Genomic DNA, 9,801 nt, shown 5'->3' on the forward strand with positions numbered 1-9,801 from the left:
ACTGAGGCACCGAGAAGCTAAGTAATTTGCCAAGACTACACAGTTGGTAAGTAGTTGAGCTAGGATTTGAACCCCAGGATCCAGAGTACTTGCTCTTCACTATTGCTAAAATTCAGAAAAAATATAAAGGCCAAAAAAAAAAAAATACCCAAAGACAACTATAGATATGGTAACTTGCCATCTTTATTCTGTAACATAGGCATCCATACAACTGATCCTAGGCTTCATATTCAATTTTGTATCTTGCTTTTTGAAACATAAACCTTATAATGGTCTTTCCATGTTGTTAAAAGCTCATTATAAATATTGTTTTAATACCTATTTAAAATTCCCATCACATAAATGTACCACTGTTTGCTTAGACATTCTCTTATGGTTGGCCATTTTGACTCTTCAGTTTTCTATTTTGATCACTAGCACTGCAACCACTGTCCCTGTGCAGAATTTCTTAATGTTCTTCAGAATATATTTTCAGGATACTTTATCAGAAGTGAATTTCCTTAATCTAATAGCCTGAACACTTTTAGGGTTCTAAATACAGGTTGTCAAACTGTTTTCCAAAAGGCTTGTACACTCTTGCAGTATCAACAACACTACATAGAAATGCCTTCTTCATTGACACTTCAGCATTGAGAATGATTTTTAGAAATCTTTGCCAATGTGATAGGTAGAATGTGACATTTTATCATTGTTTTGATTTGTGTTTCTTTGTGGGCTTGAGAGTTTACAGTTTGCTCATGTTGGATGATCAATTATATGAGTATTTATGAGTGGTCTGTTTGGGTCCTTTGCCTGCCTGTCTATTGAAACCATGCCTTTGGGGATCAAAAGGAAAAGAGACAATAGTTTTCCATTCTTTCTTCTTCTGGCCTGATGTGGAATTTCCTTAGGTATTTTCCTTGTCTATACTAACAACAAGCATTTAATCTTCTTCCAAACCTTATGTGGATTTTTCTGTTGATTCTATATAAAGTGCACTCTAGTCTGCCTATAAAGGATATTATCATTTTGTTTTCCACTATGAATGTGCCCTATCCATAAATCTGCATTTGATCTATCTTGGATCACAGACTCCTAGAGGGCCAGTATGTGTCTTTATGGACGGTTAAGCACACATTCTTTGGCAATATTCATAACAACCATAGAATAGGCCTCCCAGCGTCCCAGCAAGGGTGATCTGAGCAGTTACACAGTCTACATTGTGGGTCCTAATGGGAAATGAGAAGGGTTGAGAGCATAGTACGTTGGATGTATCAGTTCACTCTGGTTTTACTTAAAGAGAGCTAAGAAGAAACTCAAATAGCACCTCCCCTCTCTTTTGATAGGTGGTTCATTTCTTTAATAAGGGATGAAGCTTTCCAGTCTCAAGAAGAAGCAGTTCTAGTAGAGGAAGGCACACAGGATTAAGGGTCCAAAGTCCATGGGTTTGTTCTGCATTCTCCATTATTTAGTGTTTGTGGAAAAAATCCTGGGGTACTTTCTCTATTAATCCCTTTTTTTCATCAAAACCAGAATAGTGATATCAATAATAACTGACATTTATAAAGTACTTTAAAACGTTACAGATGGACTTCCTTATCCAGTGACTCACTTAATCTTCACAATAGCCTGCTGAAGTAGACAAGGACATTCACATTTTACAGTTGAGGAGACAGACACAATGAAATGTAGAGAGTTAACAGCAGAGCCACAACTCTCCCTCCAATAAAGTATGGAACTAAGATTTCATTATTATATTTTCAAAAGCATATTACGCTCCAAGAAAATAATCTGTTGACTTAAATGTATTATGAGGCAAGGAGAAAGAAGAAAAAAGTAAGCCAGCCATCATGAAAGGAGTGGAGGATCATAGAAAAGAACCACATAGGACCCCAAGGAAAACTACATTGAATGGAAAAAAATTGAAAGGAATAGATGAAATAAAATTATCAAAAGGTTGATGATTATTTTCAAATATTACTCTTTTCTCATATTTTTCCTTTTTTGGAGTTTTATTTGTATTTCATTTTTATTTTCTAACATTTTCATAACATTATTCACTTCCAGTTTTTCCATTTACTGCAAAGATCAACAATAGTAATAGTTAAGTACATCCAACTATGGAATACTGTCTACCTAGCCAGGATAATAAGATCTAAATGTGCATGTATTTCTCTATTGGAAAGACAGATAGATGGATGCATTTTTAAGTGGGTCTTTTAAAGAGCATTCTGCAAGATTTTAACCAGTGTGTAAACAGAAGAAAATATAGGATAAAGGAAGTTAAAGAAGATGCATTTAAATGTCAGTGGGAGAATCTGGGGTAGGAACCTCCCCTGAAGGTCAGGCCTTCAATGTCCAGGACTCTTCAGAGAGTCTAGGGAAGGTAAGAAGGCTTCCCACTTCAGATACTAAAGCACATAATAAAAATGTTACACACTAACCAGCTTGGAAATCCCTCTAAGGTAGAAGAGCTTCAGCCCAACAGTGCATTCCAAATGTTTGCTTGGAAGATTTTACAAGTGGCCTTAAGAGTTAAAGGCATTTGTCATATGAAGCCAGGCTGAGTGAGGTTCTAGCTGGGTTGGAATGATCTGTGGAACTTGTGCCTATAGGAGCTCAATACCATGCTTGTATTTCAGGATTTTATGGGCAGCTGCAGACGTTCTGCCCCCCACATTATCCCGATTCCCAGAGAACTGTGCCGCCTGTCAGCTCCTGCAGTGTGGTGCCTTCCTTTGAGGACTGCCTGGTCCCTACATCCATGGGCCAGTCCGGTTTTGATGTTTTCCACAGAGCCTTCTCGACTCACTCGGGCATTACAGGTGTGTTGGTTGTCTGTGACTTAGAAAATCCTGTCAACTGACAGGAGAGACCAGGTGGGCTGCCTGTGACTGACCTGGGCTGGACTTGACCAAGCACGTGACCGCATCAAATCCTGTTGAATGACCCCCGAAATGTCTCTTATCTTCACCTTCCTCTTCAGCCCTCCCTCAGACCCTCTTCTTCCACCGCCCTGGTGCAGGAGCCATCATGTCTCTCCCAGACTATGGCCATAACCTTCTAGTAAGTCTCCCTGACCTGATTCCTTATCTTTACCATTCTTCCCTCCATACTACTATGAACATTGCCTCCCCAAAATGAAGGATAAAATATGCCTCTTTTCTGCTCAAATATATTAAATAGTTTCCAATTGCCTAGAGAATAAATTCGATTCTCCAGCATGGCATTCAAAGCCCCCATGAGTTAGGCCTGATCCAGCTCTCCACACCTGCCCACACACATTTTTCCCTACATACTCTTCACCTGAGCTTTGCCAGCACTCTTGACTCCACATGCCTCTCCCTCTCTGTCTTTGCTCTTTGTTTCCTCCTTCTAGAATGTTCTTTCCATATTTCTTCATCTGTGAGCATTCCATTCTCTTTATGACTCAACTTTAACACCACCTCTTTTCTGAGGCCACCCCCAGCCTTCCCTGGAACACTTTTCTTTTACTTCTTCTAAGCCTGTCTTTTGTGTGGTCATATTTTAGCCAGCTGCCTGCAAGTCGGCCTCCTCCCTCACTAAGGTCGTGGAAAACAGAGACTCACTGTAGGGCCCAGGGTGGTGTGGTTGCCTCCTTAGCTCCCAGTCCTCACTTGCTGAGCTGCATTACTGGAATGCACTTCTAGTGGGTGTGGCATGGGGCAGGAGTTGCTGACTTACTGTGTTCTTTCTCTTCCAGTGTATGATTTACCTTCGAGTTCCTCGAGCCTTTTTGGGGAGTCTCTCCGCGGTGGGGCTGAAGACGCCACCTTCTTGCAGATCAGCGCTGTGGACCGCTGTCCCAGCCAGCTCTCCTCTGTCTACACCGAAGGCTAAAAGCTCTCTTGGCCACTCCTGCACACCCAGGACCTTGATGTTGCTTGCTACCTTTTGTTTTCGTACTCTCACAGACTGCATGAGGAAGGATGTCAGCCCAATCAGTGGGACCTGCAGAGTTACTGATGTTCTTTCGGAAGGCAGGACTGAATGGCAGAGTTAGCTTTGCAGGAATCATTGCAGTTGCTCCTTTTTCTCTCTGGGTTTCCTGGACTAGGTGACCAGCAGGACTATCTTTTCAAAGGGAATTTAGAGCCTCACTCTACTGGATACCTGTTACTTCCTGGCTGTCAACACTTAAAGGACACCAATGAAATGATGTGCATGTGAAAATGTAGTATGGGGATGACCCTGTCTGAAAACTCCAAACAGGGAAAAAGACCTCAATTACCAGAGGCATAGTGACCTGCCTCACCTAATCCTCACCCTCACTGCTCCTGATGCAAAGCCAGGCACAACAAGGGAAATCCATGTCCAAAGCATAGTGTGGTCTCAACTCTTAGAAACTCCCTGGGTTTCCCTTTTCTCTTAGCCGCATGCTAACCAGTTGCTTCTCGGTGTTTCTTCAGTAGCAGAGTAAGGTTTTATATGCCAGCAGCCTATCTTTGTTTTTGCATTTTAAAGATTTGTTATTTATACGTACTTTAAAATGAAAAAAAATATGTAAATGTCTGTTCTTTGGATGGAAATCATTATTATTGTAATCACCCCAGCTACAGACATTTTGCACAGCTGTGGTTCCGCCTGGCCCCACCTCTGGCATGTTAGTTTTGCAGTTAGCAAAGGCTACCTGAGGGAAATGGAGTGGGCACCTCCCGCACCAACAGTCCTATAGCTGGAACCTTCCTGGGTTGACTGTTTAGTGACTCCACCTCAAAGACATTGTTCAAAGAAAAACACTGTTTGACTTGTTTACCCATTGCCTCCACTCTGGTGCTGTGCCCAGAGAAGTGCCAGATGTGAGAACCGGGACAGACTGAGTCGTGTGCCGGCTTCCCTTGGAAAACCAAACCTAGTGATGCTTGACTTCCAGTGCACAGATTTTACTAACGTTTTTCAGGATATCCACTCATCTGTCTGTCTCTTCCCTATACTTCTCTCCACCCTCCTTTTGCATCCCTCTTACCCTCTTCCTGACTGTCATTCAGGTACCCCCCCCAGCCGCCATTGTCTGATCATCTTGGGAAGGAAGAGGTGACAGTTCTCGAAAAGTCTACAGAAAGAAGCAATTCTTTTTCTGAGTTCCAGGTTTGAAGGCCTGGAATTTTCCCAGAGCATTTGGTTGAAAATATCAAGCCTAAATAGGAAGTCATTTTCTGTGACACCTCTTGCAGATCCCAAGTCCTAGGGCATCAGCTATAAAAATTGGCCAGTCCCAAAGATACAGTAAGTTCTAACATTCTGGTACAATCATATTTCAAGTATTTTTTCTCACTTTTTAAAAATGTTTTTCTGAACAAAAGTGAAACAATGCCATTTGTCAAACTGAGATCATTACAATCTTCAACAAGACAACTAAAACAGCTTGATGTTAGATGAGATTCTGTGACAGTTTGTATATAGACAGGTCCTTCCAGTCTCCCTCCACAGTCCCACAATCAGAAGTATTCTACCTGATTCCAGAGTTCATTCCAGCATGTAGTAGAATGAGGTGAATGAGGAACCAAGTATGGGTTTCGTTTTCACAGTGCACTTGGTCAATCTAGTTTCTCTGAGTAGTGGACTATATTCTAAGAAAAGCTTTCATGTAGACGTCAGTCTGCAAAAGAGGTGAGTTAGCCACTTTAGAAAAACCAGCTCTGCTTTACAAAAGATGCACATCAGGCTTCCTTTACAAGTGAACTCCAAGGCTGCTTGTAAAGTACCACCCTTCTTGCAGCTTTGTGGGTCGTGTCACTTGGCCTAAGCAAGTGGCCTAACGTATGCATGCTCACAGCTGGTAGCATCCCTCATGCGTCCTTTGTCATACTCTGGAAAGAAAGAAAAACTCTGCTATCTTCAGAGAGACCATCTATTCATACTTAAATAGGGAAGCCTTTACAAGGAACTCAAAATACATTTCATTTCATTTGTACAATGAGAAAAAAGATGAAAAGGCAAGGTGGTTATTGCAGTTGACATTGTCAGTCCTGCCTTTTGGCTTTATGTAATTTAAAGTAGAAAGGGGGAAGGAGGACAAAACAGAAGCTGAACTTTAGAAACCATGGACATTACCTCCCTCTTTAAGAGGAGCTGCTTGTGAACCAGGCTCCAGTCTTCCGGTGGCCTCTCACAGTAGCCCTGCCCCTTTCTTACCTCACGGGGGCTAGAGGGACTCTATAGAGGGCCTAAGCAGTAGAGGCACCTGCAGCCCTCCTTCCTCAGCAGGAAATCATTGTGGAGCCCCTGAGGGACATTTGCGTCTCAGAGAGAGCATGCAGGCAGCAGGACCCGGTGCAGCCCTGCTTCCTGCACCGTAGGTCTTTCCTGATAGCTGCAGGCTTGAGATTGTGGCCTCAGGATAGGACACGTTCAGATGCCTTCCAGACTACACACTATGCTTAGATTCTAGAGTCTTTCCTGACCTTAAAATTTGTCCCTTGCTTACTTTCACACTGCAGAAGATTTATATATACTTTCATCAGTATTTTTGCAGTAGTACAAGTGGAAGCTTCGAAAAAATCATTCCCTTTCATGTCCTGGTTTTTTAAAGTCTTGATATGCAGCCATTTTCATAAACATCCAAACAGAGATTGTCATTCCCCTTAAAAACAGAAACAAAACAAAAAACTAGTGCTTGTGAAAACACACAGCACAAAGACAATTATCCTATTGCATTAAAAAAATCAGTCTGCCTAGAGATAGTTCACTGGCTGCATTGTCTTAATTCCCTAACGAAACTGCATCAAAGTGTCAGTTATAATTTAGCCTCTGATCAGCTGTTAAATATTATTTAAATATTTACTGGTCCTGTGGGGTATCTCCCAGTACCCACGTCTCCCTCAAATTACATAAGCGATAATAAAGTAGAAAAAAATAAGGTCTTTAGTAGATCACAGCAGAGTTACCACTGATAACAGAGTGTTGGCTTTGTTCAGTTGTTTCTAAATTACCAGCCATCAAGCACAGTAGCACCCTAAAACCAATTTTGAGCAAGGATAAATTCAACTCCCTCATCCAAGAACCCTGACTTTCCGGTTGCCTTGAAGTATTGGGAATAGCAACTGTACATGTTCAGTTTAATTATTCGGTATTTTATTTGACTCTCTTGGCCATGTCATTTTATAGAAGCATTTTTAAATAGCACTTTTTGTTAGTGGTATGGAATTTCTGCGGTAACAATTTTTTTTTTTTTTTTTTTTTTTTTGTGCAACAGATGAAGCAAAAAAAAAAAAAAAACACTCATTGGAGAAATAGTGAGTGTAAAAAAGAAGAGATTTATTTTGTACAGACAGCAAAGTATCCTGTGTAATGTTGCTGACATAAAGCACTTTGGGGGAAAAAAGTGGAAATCTGTTTTCCATAAATCACACAGACTCTTGTACATAGTTATATACACTCACGTAGAGAAATGAACTGCATATATCATACTGGATGTGGGGCCAATTTTACTCTAGAGGCACATCTGGTGCTTATTGTCATAAATCTTTTAAAGAATTAGGTACACTTTTTTCTATTAATATGTATAGTTTTGTGATTTGTCACAGTTATGTTTCATATAATCATAAGTTATTTTGTCTTGTTCATGAAGTCCTTTTTTTATGTCAAAAGTAAAATGAAGGGATTGTGCACTTGGTACAGAATAAAACTGGAAATAGAGGAGACACCCTCCTGCCTAAAAGCCTCCTTCAGCCTGTGGCTTTAAAACACAATGGCAACCATCATTGTTTGTTTGTTTGTTTGTTTGATTATTTTGTTTTGTTTTACCATCAGCCTCCTACATACTGGGAATGGTAATTAAAATTAAAGGCAGATGATGGGGGAGGGAATGTTCAAGTCCAGCTTTAAAATGCCGCATTGCTTTGGGCCAGAGCTGCAGCCTGGATTTAATTATAGATATGAGGACGAAATGGCAGTAAAAATGAATGTCTCCCTGAATCCTTTACATGTTGGGAGTGTCCATAAATAAAACATGAAGTTTTATTTCATCAGATTTAATTAAAGCTTTTATACATGTTTTATTGGTTATTCTATTAATCCGCTTCACAAACTGGATAAATGTGTGCTAGGATTTGGGGTTTATTTGTGCCTTTTCAAAGTAGCGCTACATCATGCTTCAGAAATGCCTCTAGTGCTTGGTACTCCCAGTGCTGGGGTTTCAGCAAACTGACATTTGGAGGAGGGGGTCTTTTCAGCCCTGTTTTCCCAAAACCGTTCAGAGAAAGACACCAGCGTCAGCTTCCCATGATCTGATACTCTGATCATATAATCTGATTCCCTGGAGAAAGGGGCAGGTACCATTTCCTTGGTTTCCTCATCCTGTCCACTGTGCATGCTTTATAATACCACCTGCCCCATTGACTGTGATGAGCTTTCTTTCTCAGCTCCCATCTGTGGGGGGATGGTGTCAGAATTTTCTCACACCTGGTTTACCTGCTAGCCAAGCATGTGAATCCAGAAGAGATCACATTTCAAGGACCAATCTTAGAAAGGTGACTGTTTCCTTGCTACTTTGTTTTTTTAAGACTTCAGAATTATTTTAAGAGAAGATACAAAGTGGAAGGGACGAAGGTCATGTCTGGTCCCTGAAGGTCAGAGAGCAGGCACCATTAGGTCCAGGGTTGTGGAGGTAGAAATAGTGCTGATAACATACAAAGAGCTCCTCAGCTTCCTAAAAGGAGGTGGCTGGTGGGAATGTGATTTTGTTCAGCCTCTTCCAAGAAAAATTTGGCATTAAGTGGTAGAGTTGAAAGTCTGCATAGCCTACAGCCCAGCAATTCCACTACTTTTGAAAGACTCTTAAATCAATGATGGCCCAAGTACGAGATGTTTATGGCAGTGTTATTCACCGTAGCCCCAAACAAGAAATGATCCAACTGTCCACTAACAGTAAAATGAACAAACGAAACTTGCCTAAGTAACATAGTGAAATGCCATGGAAGTGACAACAGAGGAAATGACAGGACGATAGCCACACACAGCTCAGAGTTGAGTCTCACAAATTTGAGAGAAAGGAAGATGCAAAGGCAAATATACAGTGTTATTCTGTTTATATACAGTTTGAAAACAGGCAAAACTCACAGAGTTTAGGTGGTAGAAGTACAAAGAACAGCAAGGAAAATGTCACAAAGGCTCATAGCTCTAGTGGAGGAGAAAGAACACATGGAAGACTTCTGGGTGCTGATTGATGGACAATGTTTTATTTCTTGACTCAAGTGTGAGTTTATACAAGTGTTTGATTTATGATTAGTTAACTGTGCATATATATCTTACAGTTTTTAGTTCACATAATAGTGAGAGGCAACTCTTACATTTCCTATTTGAGGGCTCTGCAAACTTTTTCTACAAAGGGCCAGATAGTACACATTTTAGGCTTTGAGGGCTATGTGGTCTCGTGTCTCAGCTACTCAACTCTGCCACTGTAGTTCAAGAACAGCCGTATATATTATGCAAACAAATGGATGTGGCTGTGTTCCAATAAAACTTTATTTACAAACACAAATTTGAATTTCATCTAATTTTCAGATATTTGTGAAATATTCTTTTGATTTTTTTCAACTCTATACAAAAGTGAAAAAAAAATTCTCAACAGGCTGTACAAAAATACAAAACTCAACTAAAAAGGCAGCAGGCAGGATTTGGCCCATGGGCCATAGTTTGCTGACCCTGGTCAATTGAAAGGGTATTCTCCAAAGTCCTTCCCAGAAATATCCACTAATAGAAAACCATGGATAGGAGCCCCTCTGCTTATTCTTCTGCTACGTTGGGTCCTATTCCTAGAGGGAATTCATGAATTCTATTGATTAAACTTTTCTTTGTTTA

At 40.7% G+C, this 9,801-nt stretch overlaps 1 protein-coding gene across 3 annotated transcripts in view; it reads left to right on the top strand.

Annotated features, from left to right (window-relative positions):
- Positions 1 to 7,997, top strand: part of GLIS3 (GLIS family zinc finger 3) — a 481,516-nt gene extending 473,519 nt beyond the window's left edge. For all 3 annotated transcript variants that reach the window (XM_050762001.1, XM_050761998.1, XM_050761999.1), the window contains 2 exons: positions 2,622 to 2,804; positions 3,704 to 7,997. In XM_050762001.1, coding sequence (XP_050617958.1) covers positions 2,622 to 2,804; positions 3,704 to 3,840 — 320 coding nt within the window. In that variant the 3' untranslated portion in view covers positions 3,841 to 7,997. The remainder of the gene's footprint in view (positions 1 to 2,621; positions 2,805 to 3,703) is intronic.
- Positions 7,998 to 9,801: the final 1,804 nt, after the last annotated feature.

Source organism: Macaca thibetana, chromosome 15 (assembly GCF_024542745.1).
Source record: "Macaca thibetana thibetana isolate TM-01 chromosome 15, ASM2454274v1, whole genome shotgun sequence".
Classification (NCBI taxonomy): Eukaryota; Metazoa; Chordata; class Mammalia; order Primates; family Cercopithecidae; genus Macaca; species Macaca thibetana.